Source organism: Bos taurus, chromosome 15 (assembly GCF_002263795.3).
Source record: "Bos taurus isolate L1 Dominette 01449 registration number 42190680 breed Hereford chromosome 15, ARS-UCD2.0, whole genome shotgun sequence".
Lineage (NCBI taxonomy): Eukaryota > Metazoa > Chordata > Mammalia > Artiodactyla > Bovidae > Bos > Bos taurus.
Window position 1 is genome coordinate 31,510,060 of NC_037342.1, and position 20,716 is coordinate 31,530,775.

General features: G+C 50.1%; 1 protein-coding gene across 2 annotated transcripts in view; it reads left to right on the forward strand.

Moving 5' to 3' along the window:
• GRIK4 (glutamate ionotropic receptor kainate type subunit 4) overlaps positions 1 to 20,716 on the forward strand; it is a 493,259-nt gene that overhangs the window by 395,955 nt on the left and 76,588 nt on the right. For both annotated transcript variants that reach the window (XM_059874755.1, NM_001192626.1), the window contains 2 exons: positions 6,937 to 7,044; positions 12,109 to 12,312. In XM_059874755.1, coding sequence (XP_059730738.1) covers positions 6,937 to 7,044; positions 12,109 to 12,312 — 312 coding nt within the window. The remainder of the gene's footprint in view (positions 1 to 6,936; positions 7,045 to 12,108; positions 12,313 to 20,716) is intronic.

The window sequence follows — 20,716 nt, forward strand, 5'->3', positions numbered from 1 at the left end:
GGGAAGTTTATTGCACTTGAACTGAAAGTTTTGCCTGGAGCAAAGATAAGGCCAGGAAAGAGGGTATGAGAAGAACATGGAGGGTGGGCAGAGGCCAGGCCTTGTAGGGCCCGGTGGGTGTGGAGGGCTTAGTATGAAGGACCCTGGTCTTTATCCTTAAGAGTTGAAGGGTCTCAGCAGGGGCCAGTGTGACCATAGTTGAGGCTTTGTAGAGATGGCTGGCTGCTGCCAAGTGTCTAACAGAACAAACAGAGGCCCTGGAGGTTCCCGGTCCTAGCCAAGTTCATTGGGAGCTTGGATGAGGATGGAAGCCGGCAAGTATGAGACTTGGAGAAATTAAGTGACTTGCCCTGTGGTCACGGTGCTGGGATGCTAATGCAGATCTCCAGACTCCACACCAGCACTTTCAGAAAGCATCAGGGGACACCTGAGGTCAGGGCTCCTGGACAAGCATTTCCCACGATGCCTTGCTGAGGGAGTGACCAGCTTGCTTATGCTGACCCGGGGTCACGCAGCAGACCAAAAGCAGGTCTCTGACACTCATTCAAGTGTACGGCAGTCGCCTCTCCGAGGGACTGTGGGCTGCCCTTATCAGTGTCACAGAGTCTGTTCGCTAAAGGCCCCAGGCCCCATCAGACCTTATCTCTGCTTTTTGTACAGGAGTTCTTTAAAGCTTGGTCCCTTGGTTGCTCAGCCAGGGATCTTAAATACAGCTGCGGAAAGGACAGAGCCTCTTCGAGACAGCTGTCCTGATAGCAGTCAGAAATGACAGTTCACCATTAGAAAAGAGATACTACGAAAAGCAGACAAATTAACTTATGAAAACACAGAAATGAGGGTGAGAGGCCACCACATTTCAGAAACCGATAAGCAGCGCTGTATCACAGGACAGGGTAATAATTGGCTTCGAAAGGATGACACTGCATTAAGGTAAAGACATGCACTCTGTTTAAGAGGACAGCAGAAAGTATTAATATAATTCCCTTGTAAAGAATTTTGGGAAATAATACTTTCAGATAAATAATTAAAATCCCCCCCCCCAATTTTAGTGCTTAACAGAGCAAGATTATTATTAATTTATACGGATTCTTTGTCCTTTGGGGAAATTGGGTGAATGATACTTTCTGTGCACATGCGGACACATCCCATATCATATTTGGGGATATCCCATAATACCCCGTGATATCCCATATCATACCGATTTTCATATTTGACAAAGTACTTCTAGTTCCTTCAAAGAGCATAGAATCAGTAATGAGAAGGGATATACTTTTTTTTTTTTTAATATCATGATCTTAATAAAGCAGCACATTGGCCTTGTTTTGAATCCTGTTTTTTCTCCATGTATCAGCTCTGGGATTCAGGTAAATTATTACCTTGTGCAGAGGTCACTTTCCTTACTCATAAGTAGGGTGGCAGTGAGATTCCTAGACATAAATGGGCACCCATCCCAGGACCTGTGAGCCTGGTGGCACCAGGGATGTCCTAGAACCAGCTTATCCAGCTAGCAAGAGCTCCCCCGCTCCCCACTTTTACACTTCTCTTCCCAACTCAGTGTCCCATGATTACATGTTAGCAGCTTGAAATCAGCCTCAGTGGGAGTGTTTACGTCAATGAAATGGACAAAGAAGACCTTGGTTTATTTATTTGGCTATGCCAGGTCTTAGTTGCAGTATGCAGGATCAAGTTCCCTGACCAGGGATCAAACCCATGCCCCCTGCAGCCCTCCAGGCTCCTCTGTCCATGGTATTCTCCAGGCAAGAGTACTGGAGTGAGCTGCCATGCCCTCCTCCAGGGGATATTCCTGACCCAGGGATCAAACCCGGGTCTCCTGTATCGCAGGCAGATTCTTTACCATCTGAGCCACCAGGGAGACCCTGGTCTAATCTCATAACCCAAAGTCTACAGTGCAAAGTGTGGGGTGCAGAAGAGACCCCACCTTCTGTCTCAAACAATGACATTACAAATTAAATGGATGCTTACCTAGCACTCTGCGCATGTATTATCTCCTTTAATCTCCTCATGAACCCTTAGGAGGTAATCATTACTATTTTAACACCCATTTTATAGATGAGGGAAACAGGCTCAGAAGGATTAAGTAACTCACCCAAAGTCACACAGCTTGGAAGTGAAAGGTTGTTGTTGAATCACGCGAATACACCAGGATTCTTGGCCCCCGGAGAAGAATTCAATCCGGAGCCAGAGACGAGGCTTGATCGCTCAGAGCTTTTGTGTAATAAAGTTTTATTAAAGTATAAAGGAGATAGAGAAAGCTTGTGACATAGGCATCAGAAGGGGGCATAAAGAGTACCTGCTTGCTAGTGTTAACAATGAAGTTATATAATCCAAAGAATATCTGCAGGTTGTAAAGACCTCATCAGACCTACTCCCATAATTTACATTTTAAGATAATACTGTCCTCAGGCAGGATACATCCTTGTAAAGACCAGGTCTACTCCCATAATTTACATTTTAAGATAACAGAAGGTTTAATCCAAAGACTGTCCTTAGGCAGGATACATTATTGTTATATAATCCTAAGGAATGTGGAGAAAGAAAAAAAAGTTTGTCCTTTCTTCCTCCTTGAGAATTCCAGACCCCTCTCTCCTTGGGGACCCCTAGACTCCCTATCAACCTGCCTAGGAAATGACTCTCTCAGAAGCAGAGAAGTCAAGTTCAACTCAGGTCCTCTAACACTGGGGCTGTTGCACGCATAGTGCAGACTGTGGGGTGCTCAGTGTTGAGTGGAGGCTGGAATCAGCATGCCCAGCTGTGCACCTGCTGGACTACATCGGCCCAGGGGGGTGTCATTTTCCTACCTGCCTGAAGGTGCTGTATAGGTTTGCAGTGGTGGTGTCCAAGTCCTAACCCTCTCCTCCCTTCCCTGCAACTCCTGGGATCTCTAGTGGGAAAGTAGAGCAAGTGGGAGAGAGAGAAAGTGCAAAGAGAGGGCCCCAGGAAGACATTATTTGCAGCATAATCAAGCTGGCACATGTGGACATGTGGAAGAAGCTTACAAAGCAGCTGTTCCTGCAGAAGGTTTGGGGCAGGTGTCAGTGGGGTGGAGCAAGGGAGTTTGGCTGGAGGCAGAGCCGCAGATTGTCAGTGATGAGAGCTGTAGCTCCTGCCCACCCCTGGCATGTGTCTGGCATGGAAGGTGCCCAGTGGGTGGGGCAATTAGCCTGTATCCCAGGGCGCCTGGCTCTGCCTCTCGCTCTCCCTCCCACTGCCTTTCTGCAATTAGATTGCTCTGGGTAGTAGCTGCCAAGCCGCTTTGTTGGATCTGATGAGTTTATTAATTTCTTGGGGGCTAATGGGAGTGTTGGGGGGAGATTCATTTCCTGACTGGAGCTTGGGGGCTAATTCATCTCCTGGCCATGTCCCCAGAGGTGGGAGGTGGCAGGGGACATGGCTCAGGCTGTCAGATCTGGCTCTGGGTAAATCATTTATATCCCTAGGTTTTGTGCGAACCTATCTCATGGCTTGGGTCAGACAGGGAGTCCAGGGCTGGGGCAGGCGGTTAGTGAGCACTGGGTCCCCTGAGATCAGTGAGGGTGCGGAACTGGTAGGGGGTGAGGCCTTGCTGGTCCTGAGAAGTTCAGTCCTGTCCCAAACATCCAGATGCTGACATCCGGACTAATTGTTTTGAGGTCCTTCTGTTCAAATCTGGCCCTTCTGATCCTAGGAGGTTGCCAGGAGCCAGTTCTAACCATCTTGAAGATAGGGAAGCAGACTCATTTCACTTGCTTTTGTGGATATAAAAACCCAGGAAAGAAAAAAGCTGTGTCCCGGGTTCTTGCTGTATGGCTGAGGCTCCTTTGAGCCTTTCCTCTGGTTGGCCAGGCTGCTTACATAGAGGACACATTAGCATCCCCAGCCCAGAGACAGCAGTGGACACAGGAAAGGTCTTGGATTCAGGAGTCAGACAGCTCTGGGTTCAAGACCATGCATCACCTGCTAACTAAGTGACTTTGTTGTTGTTTAGTCACTAAACTGTGTCTGACTCTTTGCAACCCCATGGACTATAGCCCACCAGGCTCCTCTGTCCATGGACTTTCCAGGCAAGAATACTGGAGTGCCTTGCCATTTCCTTCTCCAGGGGATCCTCTGACTCAGGGATTGAACCCACATCTCCTACATTGCCTGGCAAGTTCTTAACCACTGAGCCACCACCTTAGGCAGGTCATTAAACCTCTGCGCTCTAGTTTCCTTGTAAATAAAATGAACGCACTGTCACTGCTCCACAAGGTTGCTGGGAAAATTCAACCAGCTGATGGAGCTCATTCAGCACAAGAGGTGTCTGGTAACTCTTGTTCCCTTTCCTCCTTCACTTGAAAATCTTGCGGCTCATCCCTCATCCTCCCCGACTCTTTCCCCAGCAGAGAGAGGGGCGGAGGCCAGGTAGCTCAGGCTGTACCCTGACCTGGCTGATCCCTCCAGGGGGCACTCCAGGCTCCTGCTCTTGCCTCACCAACAGGAACACTCAGCATGTGAGAGATGATGGTTTCCTCTGCTTCTAGGTACCAGTCCCTGAGCAGGAAACTGGGGGCTGAGCCTGAACAAGCCAGTCCCTCCCCCACAGACTAGCGGGGGAGACGGACATGTAAGCCGAACATGCGGTAGGACGCTGGAAGAGCCAGACAGGAGGCCACGAAGGCATCGTAGGCAAGGCGATCTGGGGCTAAGAGCACAGCGATTAAAGCTCAGGTGTCTCAGCTGATGGCGAGGTTTCCTCAGGCAAGTTCCTGGGTGGGCTCTTTTATCTTGGCCTCAGTTTCTTTATCTAGACGAGGCTTCCCATGTGGATATGCAGGAGATGCTGCTTGTAAACTAAAATGATCAGGAACTCGCGCGGCACCTATCTGCCTTTGTAGAGGTGGAGACACCAGTGGCATCCTTGCTGAAGCTTGGAGAGGGGTTTTTGGTCATCTCTCCTTTTTCAAAAAAAGGTTTTTTTCTCTTTTGTTTATTTGTGTATTTATTTCTGGTTGTGCTGGGTCTTTGTTGCTCCGAACAGAATTTCTCTAGTTGCAGCGATCAGGGGCTCCTCTTCATTACGGCGTGTGGGCTTCCCACTGTGGTGGCTTCTCTTGCTGCAGAGGACAGGCTCTTGGTGCACAGGTTCAGTAGTTGCTGCACGTGGGCTCAGTGGTCGCAGCTTGCAGGCTCAGTAGTAGGCTCAGTAGTTGTGCTGCAAGGGCTTAGTCGCCCCACAGCATGTGGGATCTTCCAGGACCAGGGATCGAACTGGTGTCCCCCATATTGCAAGGCAGATTCTTAACCACTGGACCACCAGGCAAGCCCCCATCTCTCCTTTGACAGATGAAAAGCACACTTGGAGAGAGCATCGGAGCTCTTGCTGGAACTGGAGGTTTCCCGCCTGGCCCTCCCCTCTTTAAGCTCCAGACCACGATGTCAGAGAGATGGTTCCTGCTCCCCGTGACTGTCAGCCTTCTGGGGGTGGGTCCAGAGCCAAAGCTGAGACGAGTCTTTTCTGTGGTTGGAGCTTCCACAAGAGGAATCCAGAACCCAGCTCTGGCGGGTGGAGCCATGTGGCATCCATGGAACCTGTGAGAATTTTCCAGGGAAGCTGCTGCCGGTGCCTGGAGACGCCTGGCAAAGGCAGACGTGTGCATTTCATTGGGTTTCTAGCCAGCTGCCAGCTGACTCTCCTGGCTGCCCACCTCCAACACCCAGCAAAAAAATGGTTTGCCAGGGGATCCAGCTAGTGGAAAGATACTGGTAGTACAAACACGTATGTGTAGCTTTAAAAAGGGTCCCACTGGGAAAACAAACAAATTCCCTAAAAACCCAATGATGCTGAATTTCGATTTAGGTGATTTTCTTAGAAAGTGGAACTAAGTGGAACTGGTGGAACTAAGTTATGGATTTTTTTCCCCCTCTCTAGTCAAGACAATGAAGAGGAAGGCAACTAGCAGGTATTGAGTTTCAGCTTAAATCCATTCTCACAATGACCCCAGGAGGTTTGTATTATTCCCATTTCACAGATGAGGAAATGTGTTCAGAGAAGTTCAGTCACTTCCGGGGTGATGCAGTTGAGATCTGAGGTCCTGGGTCTGGCTGAATAATGTAACATCAAACTGGCGTTTGCGTGATTTCCATTTGTTCTGGGAAGGCAGGGCAAACGTTGCCACCCCCATTTAGAGCTGGGGAAATGGAGACTGGGAAAGATTCATGTAACCTGCCAAGGTTCTCACAGTCAGCAAGTGACTCCACCAAAACTAGAGCCTGGCTCTTCCCTTTTATGGTCCATGCATCCACTGAGCCATTCAGCGGGCATTTATTGAAGAGCTGAGTAAATGCCACGTGGTGGCCATGCTGGTTCTTGTTTAGATGATGAGGCTTCCTGAAGGCAGGGTAGAGCGAAAGAGCTGTGCAGCTCAGTCCTGCCTCCAGTTAATACAATTCCCCCAGCTCCCCATCCTTCTGGGTGAGAGAGCGTCCCTGAACTGCATTCCATTCATGATTTCTTTTTTCTGTTTTTAGTTTTTATAGGAGTATAGTTGCTTTACAATGTTGAGTTCATTTCTGCTGTACAGAAAAGTGAATCAGCCATATGCATACGTGTGTACCTCTAACTCCTCTTTTTTGGATTTCCTTCCCATTTAGGTCACCTCCATTCCTGATTTCTTTTCCCATTTTCTTCTCCACCTCTCTCTTAAGTCTTGCTTTCCTTCACAGTCTCCCTACCCTTCCCTAACCCCCCGAACCCTAGTAGCCCCGTCCCAGTTCAGCCCCTCTGCTCCATACTCTGTGTGGCTCCCTCCTTCTGTGACTTAACCGTAGCCCCGCTAGAGGCAGGGGACTGGCCTCTCAACTCCCCCAGCCCTGGAGTCTCATGGGATCTCAGCACCCCAGCTCCCCAGCCTCCACCTCCCCCCAGCCCTTCCCAGCCTCTCTCCTTGGTCTCCTCAGATTGGCCAGTGGCATGTGGCAGACGGCCTCAGCATGGACAGCCGCCTGTACGCCTCCAACATCTCTGACAGCCTCTTCAACACCACCCTGGTCGTCACCACCATCCTGGTAAGCGGGTGCCCCTAGGGCTTCCCAGCTGCTGCTCCCCGGGGTGCCTCCTCCTTCTTGCAGCCTCCCCAGGAACAGAAGATGGGAGCTCTAATCACAGCACCGAGGCCAATTTATGACAGTGTAATTAAACTCAAGTTGCTGCTTCATATGGAAATGATATCTGATGAGTTCCAAGGCAGCTGGGGAAGCAGGATGGGGTGGCGAGACGGCAGTTTGTGGATGTCTCTAATGGGGGCACCCCAACAACCGGGGCATCTGTGTACGGCCAAGGGCAGGGCACCTTAAGACACAGTGGGGAGAAGTCCACCAGGGTGGCCCCTGCTCTTTCACGGCAGCCTGCTTTGCTTGGTGCCTACGTGTACAAATTGTACCCCTGCAGTGGACACCTGAACTCAGTGGGTTTTTATGGCCTGTGATTTCTTCATTTCCAAACGATCAAAGGAAAGTTCTCAATCTACAGAGGAAGGGACCATCTGCCTTTTTTATTTGATCCAATTCTCTTCGATGATTACCCAGCCCTTCCCGCTGTGTGTCAGGCACTGTGTTCATTCCTGGGGACACGAAGATGAGTAAGACTCAGTCTCTGTCCTCAAAGAGGCTGTAATTTAGTAGATGGCACGAGTCAAGTATATTCATAGCCAAAGTCATTTACTTCTCCCCTCCCCCCGCCTACAACGACATCATGTTTTTAAAGATTTGTCAATTAAACCAACTGCATATTTTAAGTAATAATGAGTTTCCCCCCTTCCTCCACCTCCTTTTAACTAATCAAAAGCCTACTTCCCTGTCTGGCCCAGCGTCTTATCAGCAAGAGATAACCAGTGTGGCTGTACTGATGTAATTCCAGCTCCAAACAGACCCAACTATTAGTGAGTCTGTTCAGCCTTATCATTGCTAACTGTGCAAAGTCTGGAAATGTGTCCGTTAAGAAAAGGACCTTCTTTTGAAAGATTAGGCTTTCAAGATAATGAAAACCTCCATCACTACGTTCATAAACTCCGGGGGCCCAGGAGCCCTGGACTGGAATAACTGATCTCCTGTGAGCAGAGCAGGAAAAAAGCCAAGAAATAGGCTCATGTCTAGCACTGCGGGGTTTGAAGGAAGGAGAGGTCCCATCCCAGCAAAGGGATGGTCAGCAAAGCCTTTCAAGAAGAGGGACCTTGAGGATGGGCCTCAAAAGACAGCAAGAGATAAGGAGGGAGAAGTGGACGAAGAAGAGCCTTGTTGGGCACTCAGGAAACGCAGGAAAGGGCAGGTTGCTAGGACATGGGCATAGGTAGAGAGGGAAGGCTTGAGGCTGGAAAAGTGGGTTGGGTCCACAATGCTCAGGGACTTGAACGCCAGCTTATGGGTTTTCCCTTCATGTGGTATGAGACGGGGTCACTGAATACTTCCATTCATTCACCGAGTATCTGAGGGGCACGCCTGTGTTCTGGGCTCAGTTCTAGGTGCTAGGGTATAGACAGAGCTGGGGAAGGGGGTGGGGTGCTGGCCTCACTAAGAAGGGCAGATCTGAGCAGAGACCTTAAGGGGGTGAGGTGACACGTGGTGGTCTGGGAGGAACATTCCAGGCAGATGGAATAGTCACAGCAAAGGATGGAGAGGCAATTCCAGCTCACAGAGTTTTTGCCACCCCCGTCTCAGCTCAACCTTAGCTCATCCAAAGCAGTGTGAAAACGTCAGCAGGATGAGGGGGTGATGGTGTCACCTAGACCCCCAGATCTGGCATGCCTGGCCAAGCTGGGGCCACACTGAGCAACAGTCCTGGCTGAGGGGGACTTTCTCTGCCTCTGAAGGGCTTCCTGAGTCTGTGCCCTGCTGCCCATCCTCAAGCACATGTCCCAGTTCCTGCTGATCATTTGGAGGAGAGCCTTGGCAAATGGTCTTCCTGATGGTTTATCCCTTAAAACTCAGCACATAGTCCTGTTGTATCCTGCTCTTGACAAGGTGCAGTTGGAACTTGTGATTTATTGGTTAGCACCAGCTAATGCACAGAATTGTTGTTTAGTCACTGAGTCATATCCAACTGTTTGTGATCCCATGGACTGTGGCCTGCCAGGCTCCTCTGTCCATGGGGATTCTCCAGGCAAGAATACTGGAGCGGGTTGCCATGCCTTCCTCCAGAGGAATACACTGAATTAGCTGCAGCAAATACCCCACCTTGTGTCAGAACCCGGGTTAAGCTTTTTGCCCGCATCACTGTCTTCCGTTCTCCCAACGCCCCTGCCAGGACGGGGCCCCAGGCCAGCACTCAGCCCCTACACTTTCCAAAATGCCTGTGACTCCTCCCTCTAACATTGGCCTTATGTTTATTCACTCTAAATATGCCAGTGGATTTTAAATTAACTAAAGAGTGCTCAGGGAGAAGAACTTTGTGAAACTCCTTGGGGTCATTAAAGATACCCTAGGAGGTTGCCTTCCAACCCAGACATGGAAACTCCCCAGCTATGCACTTTTTACCCACACAATCCGCAGGTGCTGAACACTGGAGCCAGGTGGGGACACCATGAGGAGTCAGGCCCAGGCCCACGTACATCCTGCCTGGGAGGCAGCAGGTGTAGGAAGATGGAGGGTGTGAGTGTGGGACCCTGGCTGGGAGCACAGTAGGAATTCTCAATGGGACCCCAAGGGCAGTGTTGCATTAGGTTAAACAGAAGGACGGAGAAGAGCCCTTGAGCCAAGGACGGCGTGTATGGAAGGCGGGGAGCCTGGCTGCGTCTCATTGACAGGACAGTGCACTTGATCATGAACCAGAATCACATCACCTTCAACTCAGAGGTCCCTCCCCCTGGCACGGAACCTCCTGCCTTCCCCTCTTCTGCTTCACACTGCTCTCGCCCTTCCTCCACTCATGACCTCTGATCTTCCCCAGCCCAGAGGCCCCTTCCAGCCTGAGCTCAACAAACCAGCATTTCAGCACTTTCCTCTCTTGGCTTCTAGAACTGTCTCCACCGTGATGCTCAGCCATCTCACCTCCTGCCTGTCTCTGAATCCACCTCTCCTTCCAAGTCCTGCTCCCAGCTGCCCCTCTGCATTCAGCCTCCTGACTCAGCTGGACCTGGGCAACCCCAGGCTCCTCTCTGTCACCCCCATCGTATCCCCTGAGCAAACCTCTCCAGAGGAGCCAAGCCTTCCCTCCTGCCCCAGGGCGACTCTGGTGCACTCCTTGCCTCTGCCCTCCTCCCTTCCTCTCTGAACCCGCTGACCCTGGCCCTCCTCTCCATCCTCAGGTCCACTTCCCGGACTCGAGTTCGCCTTGACTCTGGCCCTCCTGGGACTTTGCTGCCCTGACTTGCACTTCTCTTTCTTCCTTCTCTATCTTGCCTTTTCTAGGGATCCCTCCCTTTCCACCTGCCTGTATACTCTTGTCCCTCCCATCCTAAGACCACCTCTCCTTCACCCTGCTGCCCTTGGACTACCCTCCAGTTTAGGGGATCATCCATTAAGGGGTCGGTGGTCGCCATTGCTGGTAGAGGGGAACTGAAGTTTGGAGAGAGACGTGACTGGGAGCGGCTGGGTGGAGAAGCGCTCTGCCGGCTGGTCCTTATCTCCTAACCTCCCAACAACCCCGGCCCTCCCCTGTGCACCTCTCATTCACCCCCATCCCTGCAGGGTCTGCCATCACCTCCCCCCAACACCCCCAGTCTGCCTTCGAACATCTCCAGTGACACATGACCCGGTTACCCTTTCACAGCCCTGCTTCCTCTCTGGGTGGGAATGCCTGCCTTCTTCTGCTTGAAACCCCCACCTCCTTGACCTTCATGACCACATTTTCCTGATTTTTGGCTTTTCTGGCTGCTTCTGCTTTGTCCTGCTCTGTGGCTGCTCTTCATTCACCCCTACCCCCGGATTAGGTCTTATCCCTCTGTTGTCCTTCCCCCTCCATGGTCTCCCATATCCTGCCACTTCAGCCACCGCCTCTATCCAGAGGCCCCATCTGTGCCCCCGATCCTGCCCTCCCTCCGTATTCCAACATTCAGTCGCATATTTGCTCCTGAATCGCCTATTCAACATGTTCCAAAACCTCTTCCTTTTCAAACCATCCACGGCCATGATGACACCATCGTGAGTCTCCTGTTCAGGCTCTGAGGGTCTGAGGATCCTCCCTCTGTGCTCCACACCCATCCTGGCATCCACCTGGCCCTCTCTGTGCCTTGTCCAGCTCTGAAACCCACCTGAGCCAAAGCACAGCTCAGAAATCTCTGTCTCCTAGCAGGAAAGGCTCTGTCCTCATGCCCAGACCTTCTCTCTCGCTCACTTTGTCATATTCTTCACTCACGTCTTTGAGTCTCTAAAACTCTGAGTGCTTCCCTATTATATATGTGTGATGTACCTCGCCCTGGCATCCAAGGCCTGTGCTGACCCTAACTCATCTTTCTAAATTTATCCTCCCATCCCACCCCTGCCCACAAGCCAGGCTCCCACTCAAGGGTGCCTCCATCATCTGCTGAATGGGCCGAGCTCCATCTCACTGGGGATTATGTCCTTGACCCTGCCTTTCCCCTGCCCACACAGCCCTCTGTCCCCGCCACTTCCATTTGTCAGTCTGTCATCCTCTGGAGCCCAGCCTGCATCCCACCTCCTCCGTGGAACCTTCCCTGGACATTTCACCTAAGAGACCCAGCCCTTCTCCCAACACCCATGGCTGGACCCATTCTGCCTTGGGTTGTGGTCATACAGTGCATTTAAGAACCTTACCTGTCATCAGCATCCTTGCATCTCATAATGCCCTGAGATCAGTCTATGTGGAATAAACAAAAGGAAAGGGGGGAAAAGGATGGAATGAAATGGGAGATGGGGTCAGATGATGACCTTAAACAAGGTACAGGGGCTTCCACTGGAGCCTCTGTGCAGTGAGACCCTTGCGTGTTCCTGGTAAGAGAAGTGCCTCGAAGTCAGGAAAGGGAGGTAATCGCCACCTCCAAAGCGTCCCATTACCCAAGCCACTTCCCTCCTCCACCCCATCTTCTCCCCACCCTCCTGTGTCCCCGGTCCCCTCATCACATGTGGCTGAGACGCCAGGGCTAAGATGAGAATGACAGCTGCCCAGTTTTGCTGCAGGAAAACCCGTATTTAATGCTGAAGGGGAACCACCAGGAAATGGAAGGCAACGACCGCTACGAGGGCTTCTGTGTGGACATGCTCCAGGAGCTGGCAGAGATCCTCCGGTTCAACTACAAGATCCGTCTGGTCGGGGACGGCGTGTATGGCGTGCCCGAGGCCAATGGCACCTGGACGGGCATGGTCGGGGAGCTGATCGCTCGGGTAAGGAAAGAACAGGTGGTTTGGATCTGAGGGTGGGCTGGGGAGGGTGATGGAAGGACAGAAGGTTGTGCTTTATGTTCATGAACCCTCTGTTTATTCAGTCAGTCAGTCGTGCTTTTTTCATTTATTTGTCCATTCGTTGCATGAATCTTCCCCGAGCTGGCACCGAGCCAGGCACTGGTGATATATATACATTGATTTAGTCATTGGTGAATAGGACTACCGTGATCCTTGCCCTGTGGCTCTTCTGGTCCCAATCTATCACCTGTAATGGCTGAGGAATAGAGGCTTTGACCAATAAACGCAGCTTAGAGATTGGGTTCACTTTTTGGATAATTCAGGTGCTTTTTGTTCTGATTTTTTTTAATTATTTATTTTTTGGCTTCGCTGTGTCTTCATTGCTGCACGAGGGTTTTCCTCTAGCCGCAGTAGACAGGGGCTACTCTCTAATTGCCATGCACGGGCTTCTCATTGTGGTGCCTTCTCTTGTTGTGGAGCACCAGCTCCTGGATGCACAGGCTCAGTGGCTGTGGCACACAGGCTTAGTTGCCCTGTGGCATGTGGGATCTAGGGCTTCCCAGGTGGCACGAGAGGTAAAGATTCCACTTGTCAATGCAGGAGAAGTAAGCATCGCAGGTTTGATCCCTGGGTCTGAAAGATCCTCTGGAGGAGCGCGTGGCAATGCACTCCAGTATTCTTGCCTGGAGAATCCCATGGACAGAAGAACCTGGCGGGTCACAGTCCAAAGGGTCACAAAGAGTCAGACACAACTGAAGCAACTTAGCACACACACATGTGGGATCAGTCGGACACAACTGAAGTGACTTAGCACACACACGTGTGGGATCTAGTTCCTGGAGCAAGGATCAAACCCGTGTCCCCTGCACTGGCAGGCAGACTGCCAACCACTGGACCACCAGGGGGGTTCCAGTTTTGATGACTTTTTTGATCATCAGTACCCCTGGCAGAGCTTGGACAGGCCCTGGTGTAGAACACACCTACATCAGCTGACTGTGATGTTTGAGAAGGGCTGTCAAAGAGACATGGTTAAATAACAAGGGAAAAGGGACCGACTGTCAGAGGCATTGGTCACAGTTACGGCTGTTTTGTTATTTCTTGTATTATTTTCTGCTATCCTTAATGTGCCCTTACAGACCAGGGCCAAGGCGCACTAGGGAGGGCTGTACATTTTCAGGGTGAATGTGGAGACTTGATTAAAAGGTAGGTGAGCACCCTAGACTGTCAATCATCATTTGGTTAGAGCAAGACTGTAGAAAGTTCTTCCAGGGCCAGAGTGCTTGTTTTCTTGGCACAAACTACTAACATCTGTAAAAATTAAGTTGTCATTAATTCACTGTCTGTATTTCCATAACTGAGTGTTTCTCATCAGGGTGGGTGATCAGCACCCAATGCAGAGATCACAGACCTAGGTTCTTAGAGCGACCTTGAACCGACCCGTCCCTCTCCGTGCTTTCCAAGTGCAGAGGGAGCCCCTGCAGGCTCCCAGCCAGTGCCAACGTGTAGGGGGCTTTACATACATTATCTCTAATCCTCTCAGAACATACCTTTTATTAATAGTTCATTGTTATCCTCATTTTACAAATGTGCCACCTAAATGGAGAGCTTGAATCGTTTGTCTGAAGGCACACCGTCAGGGTGAGACAGGGCTGGGATTTGAACCCAGATGCGTCTAACTCCAGAATCCCACCACAGCACACGACCTCAGCTGGACGGAGGTGTTACCAAGGAAGGTCCGCATAAGCCCAGTCCCAGCCTTTGTATTCTCCTTCCCTTTCACCTTTGCTTGCTTTTTTCTTTCCTCTCATCTCTTTATCTGTTAAATTAACATGATTGTAATCCTTTCTATATGGGCTTTCCGGGTGGCTCAGTGGTAGAGAATCACCTGCCAATGCAGGAGACATGGGTTCGATCCCTGGGTCGGGAAGATCTCCTGGAGAAGGAAATGGCAACCCACTCCAGTATTCTTGCCTGGAGAATCCCCACAGACAGAGGAGCCTGGCAAGCTACAATCCATGGGGTCACAAAGAGTCGGACACTACTGAGTGGCTGAGCACACATGCCGCCTTTTATATATACCAAACTTGGGATAAAAGATACATTTTTTAAATCCCAGTCTTCAAGGATAAAAAGATTAGTAGGGGTATTGAGTAAGCAATCCTTGCCAATGCATGATGGAAAGTTCTATATAGACAAAGCGTGTGGAAGGCATCTAAGGGCTGAAGTGGGATGGTGGTTAGGAGTTTTCCTGACAGCATTTGCAGTGACTCAGCAGGGCCAGTAGCAAGGCTTGTTCAGTGAGACCATGAATTGTCGGGTTCCTAGAGTCCAGGAGGGAGGCCCTGCTGGCAGAGTGAGGCTTGCAGGCAATCAATGGAAGACCATAGAAGGCCCAGGAGGCCCTGAGAGCCTCTCACAGGGACAGGCTGGGGGTGAAACCTTCTGCCATCTTTGAGGCTCAAACTCCTAGCGGATGATGCCCACGCATCTGGAAAAAAGGACATTTGGCTCTTCTCTAAGTTCCAGAACCCCTCCCCAGGCAGTCTTATTGTTTAGAACCCCCGGTCGAGGCGCCCTCTAGTGGTTAAACCTCAGAAAGCTGAACCGCCCATCCTCCTGTCTTACTCACGTACTCAGTGACCTTGAGCCCGTTTCTTCAGCTCCCTTGGGCTGCCTTGTGACTTGTGGGGTGACTTCAGGGATGTCGGAGTCGGTGCACAGCCATCCCCTTATCAGCCCCTTAATGAGCTGTGACGTGGACTGCCAGGAAGAGGAAAGGATCCGGGACTCAAGGACATGCAGCTTCATACTGAATGATTTGGGCAATCAGACTGGTATCTTAAAATTCACCCCAGATCTGCTTTCAAGTCAAAACACTGCTGCTTTGGTCTCATCAAGACGTGGCTGGGTAGTATTAATTAATTAAGGAATTAACCCGTTCTTTCAATACTCCAGTACTCTTGCCTGGAAAATCCCACAGACGGAGGGCCTGGTGGGCTATAGTCCATGGGGTCGCTAAGAGTCAGACATGACTGAGCGACTTCACTTTCACTTTCAATACATATGCTGGCCCTGATCTAAGGTTCAGTGCTTGATATGTCTGCCCTGATGTCCCCTAGGATCACAACAGTCCTGAGGCCCGCAGCCCTGCTGTATGACCTCTTCCCCAAGTTGCTCAGATCAGAGGTTATAACAGCAAAGCCTTGGGGCTGGCTAGTCAGTGTCCCAGACAGAAGAGACCTCAGAGGTCATCTCACCTAAATCTGTCACTTATATACAGATGAGGAAATGCAGGCTCCAGGAGGTTAAATAACCTGCCAAAGATCACACAGCTGGTAAGTTTAGAGTCAGCATTTAAGCCCTGGTCCAGCTGACTTGGGGCTTCCCTGGTGGCTCAGATGGTAAAGAGTCTGCCTGCAATGCAGGAGACCCAGATTCGATCCCTGGGTCAGGAAGATCTCCTGGAGAAGAGCATGACAACCCACTTCACTGTTCTTGGCTGGAGAATCCCCATGGACAGAAAAGCCTGGCGGGGTACAGTTGATGGGGTCCCAAAGTGTCGGACACAACTGAGTGAGCTGACTTCAGTGCTCATGGTCTGAGAGTGGGAATCTTGATGTTAAACCTAATTTCAGTTCACTTACTTACTAGCTGTGTGTTCTTGGGCAACTTTTTTTTATCCTTCCCACCCCATCCCCCAAGGCTTCAGTGTTTATCCAGAAAGAATTTTTGTAAGGATTTAAAATAACACACACATGAGCATGCCCACACCCACAGAAAGTTTGACATACAGGAATCTCTTTAGATCATTTGAGGAATGCAGTAGCCTCCTGGATGGAGAGTGATGCAGTGTAAAGAGTCATCTCCTGGGTCATCTCTACTGGGTGTTCTAGAGCCTCAGTCTTTCGTATCCATAGTCACCTGCTTACCTAAGACTGTGCGGCTAGCACTCATGGCGTGTTAGTTATGAAAGAGCATTCAAACATATTTTCTGCTTACTTTTGAAAATCATCAGAGCGTGTCTTTTGGTGTAAATCCCATTAAAAGTAGGAGTGTGGCTGGAGTGAAAACAAGTGGCTTCACGTCAACTGGGCAGGTGACTGGCCTCTCACCCCCAGGGCTGTGTCTGGGTAGGGGAAAGTGCAGTGTGTCTGTTTGGGAGCCTCTTGGGTCTGGATTCATTTTGCCCCCAGTCAAACCCTTCACAAGCTGAGCCCACAGCAGTGATGGTGTGTTTTGGTGGAGGTGTACTTGGCAGAGAGGAGGAGATGGACTAAAGCTTGAAGAAGAAGATGCCCTTGGAACATCCTCTTGTGTCACCCCAGTATATTTATTTAAAGTGAATTTTTCATTGAAGTTGTTGGAGGTATTCACATATAGAGATGAATGAGACAGACGCTAGGTCACTCTTTGATGGAGGACCAGTTGCGTAAAAGCAGAGTGAGAAAGGCTAGGATGGGGCGGTAGAGGGACTGGTGAGAGGACTGGAGGAGGGCCTCCTGACTGCTTTGGAGGTGTAGGAAGGACACCTGCAGGAGATGATGCTTGACAGCTCCAGGAGGAGCTGGCCAGGGAGAGCAGGATGTGGAGGGAGAAGATCAAGCCAGGAGGGAGGACGCCAGGCAGAGTCCACAGCCTGGAGACAGGAAGGGGCATGGCAGTTTCCATTTTAGGATACTACGCCTGGAACAGAGTGTGGTGGGAAGTGAGCCTAGGAAGTGGGCAGTGGTCTGTACGGCCTTCCACAGTGTGGAACATGGATGGGTGGAGGGATGGGAAAGGCCTGGAGGCAGGGGACCAGGGAGAAGATTGAACTGTTGCAAGAGGTGATGAGAACCAGAAGTAACTTAGGAGTCAGAAGAAGCCTTCAAAAGCTGTCTTTAAAGGTAAGTTTTTCTGTAATATAGAATGGCTCAGTGGTAAAGAATCCTCCTGCCAATGCAGGAGACAGGAGTTCCATCCCATACTAGGAAGATCCCCTGGAAAAAGAAATGGCAACCCACACCAGTATTCTTGCCTGGAGAATCCCATGAACAGAGGAACCTCGAGGGCTACAATCCATGGGGTCGTAAAAGAGTCAGACAGCCTTAGCGATGAAACAATAAATACAATCTTTATAAAATATATGTGTTTTAAAAAAATTACTTATAATTCCACCAGCCACTCATACCCATGGTTAACATTTCAACATGATCCCTTCTGATTTCTTAATGAGTAGGTACTTACACAAGTTTTTTCTTAAATGAGATCATAGTATAATTCTGTTTGGTAACCTGTGGAAGCTATTTAACAGATGGACTGTCAGGACTTGAGGACTGAATGGACGTGGCCCATGGAGGCAGACAAGAGTAGAATGGATGACACCCAGGTTTCTGATGTGGACGCTGATGTGAACGTCTGGGTGGTTGGCGGTGCCAGTCTTTGAGGTGGAAAACCCAGGAGAAAAACAGATCTGGGAGGAAAGAGGGGGAGGATTTCCGCTTTGGAAACGGTAACTGTGAAAAGTCTTTTGGACACATAGGTAGAGATGCTCAGCAGCGAGTTGGTTAGAGTGGGCTCTGTGGCTCCAGGAGTAGGTGCTGGCGTGGTTGGTGAGCTGTAGGTGGTTTGAAGCTGTGAGGAGGGATGGAACCCTCCGGGAGAAAAATCATACATTCAAGAGGGAGGAGAGGGAAGAGAGCCTGTGAAGGCTGCTGAAGAGAGGTGGGTAAAGAAGCTTCCCACCTCTTGAAGGGAAGCACAAGAGAGCCTTCCATCAGATTTAGAATGAAGAAGCCACGGACAAGATTGGTTTCAGTGGGTGCTTGGATTGAAATCACACTGCAATGGTTGAATCATTGTGGAATACTCTTTACAGAAGCTTCGCTCTTGTGGGAAAGCAAGATAAAGGGCTGTAGCTAGAAGGAGCTGTGGAGCTGAAAGGTTGGCAGTTGTTTAAAACGAAATCGCTTGTGGAAGTGGCTGCTGGGAGTTGAGAGCGCACGCGTCTCTTAGGCATTGGGGAGAGGCAGGGACGGTCACGTGGCTGGAGCGGAGTCCTGGTGGGGATCACGGTGGTCAGGACAGAGGGTGGGGGAACGGCACATTCGTGAAGGGGTTTGGGGTCCTCGCCGAGACATGAACGGGTCACTGGGAAGCAGTGCGGTCAGGGGTGCGTCTGTCCTGGCTTTTGTCCTAGTCACCCCCCAACCCACACACGTATGCGTTGATTTCGTGTTTTAAATTGCTTTCACAGCTCTAACTCTTTATCCTCCATAATGGCTCTGTGAAGTGGATCTATGGGTGAACACCCTGTGGCTAAGAAGTACAAACGATTCACCCCCGGTCCCATAGCCAGCAGGTGGGCACCTGAGTCCTCGTGGCCTCTCCTGATGGACTTACACCCTCATCTCCCTCCAGCCATGAATGGTGCTCTCTTCCGAGAGGTCTTTCTAGGCAGAGCCTTTGGAGGATGCCCAGCACTTGGTACCCACGTCTGACTCTGGACCATAAAGGGGCTGCACTTTATTTATAAAGTGAGTGGATGACCTCTCTGACCCCTTCTCCTCTCCCCCAGTTGTGTGTCAAGCTTTCTTGTGGGTTCAGCCCTGAGCACTGGTATCCTGGAAGGGGAGAGATTACATTTCACATCCTAGGGGCCCAGCTTGGAAAAGAGTAAAGCACACTCAGGAAGAGAGAGAGAGCCCCCCTCAAGCTTCAAAGCTCAGAACCAAGTCCCCTGTTGGCAGTCAACGCCAGGTTGGCAGAACAGCCCATTTAGGTTCAAAGAGAAAGGGGCTTTAGAAGGCTTAGATTCAAGGCTCATAAGCTTTGGACATCAAATAGCTCTTACCAATGACATTTTGATGAATTAAGTGTAGATGAAGCTGAAATGCCTCATTCCATTTCCCCTCCTGGGCCCCTAGGAGAAAGAATTGTGGAGAGAGTTTGCCGGACACCTGGTGGGGTGGGCTGTCTGTGGCCTCGATCCACTGGGGAAGTTGCTGAGAGACATTTTGCTGAACTAAAAAAAAAAAAAAAAAAAAATCCAACTAGTCCCCTGGGATTCCTTTTCACCTTGAAACCAGAGACTATTTTAACTGAAAATAGGTCATGGAATTCTGTTCTTTAAAATCAAGATACTGATCCAGGGGCTAAAACTGAATGCTCAACTCTTTTCCCATGTGACAGCCAGGTTCAAGGGGGGTACTTTCTCTTCTTCTTAAAGCCTGGTCCCTGCATTTACTCAGATAGGAGGAGGTGGGCTCCAATGATAATTCAGCAAGTCATTCATTCATTCACTCATTAATCAAAGTGTCCACTCTCTGACAAGCACTATTTGGATGGGAGGAATTGCTGGTAAGGAGCTCAGGACCTACTCAAAGAGACCAATAAACCACAAATTCCAGTACCGTGTGATACATGCTCTATTAATAATATTAACAGTGCTGACAAAGGTCCATATAATCAAAGCTATGGTTTTTCCAGTGGTCATGTATGGATATGAGAGTTAGACCATAAGGAAGGCTGAGTGCTGAAGAATTGATGCTTTTGAATTGTGGTGCTGGAAAAGATGCTGGAGAGTCCTTTGGACAGCAAGGAGATTAAACCAGTCAATCCTAAAGGAAACCAACCCTGTATATTCATTGGAAGGACTGATGCTGAAGCTGAAGCTCCAATACTTTGGCCACCTGATGCGAAGAGCCAACTTATTGGAAAAGACCCTGAGGCTGGGAAAGATTGAAGGCAGGAGGAGAAGGGGGCGACAGAGGACGAGATGGTTGGATGGCATCATCGACTCAATGGATGTGCGCAAACTCCAGGAGATGGTGAAGGACAGGGAAGCCTGGCGTGCTGCAGTCCATGGGGTTGCAAAGAGTTGGGCACAACTTAGTGACTGAACGACAACAGTGATGAAGGTAACAATGACTGACGTTTATTAAGTGTTTCCTGTGGGCCAGGCACTGTTTTACACGCTTAACTCATTTGTCTTCACGATAACCAGATGTTCCAGGTGAGGAAACTGAGTCACGAAGCAGATGACGTGGTCACATGGGTAGTGAGCGACCCTGGTAGGGCTGGTGGAAGCACGAACAAGGTATGTACAGGAACGAGCAGGGAAGGACTCACCCAGGAAGGGATCGTGGAACAGAGTGTTGAGGATGGAGGAGCATCATCTCAATAGAAAAGAATATTCTAGGTGCAGAAAATACTGAGATTATACCAGGCAGTGCAAATGGCTCTGTGCGGCTGGCATCAAGTATGGCAGGGAGTGGAGGTGGGTAGAGCTATAGGCAGGGGCCAGTGGTGACAGGGTTTATATGTTTGTATATTTAAACTATGTCCAGAGGGCTAATGGGGAGCTTTTGAAGAGAGAGAGGTGGTTGGTTTGTTTTATTCCAGGAGA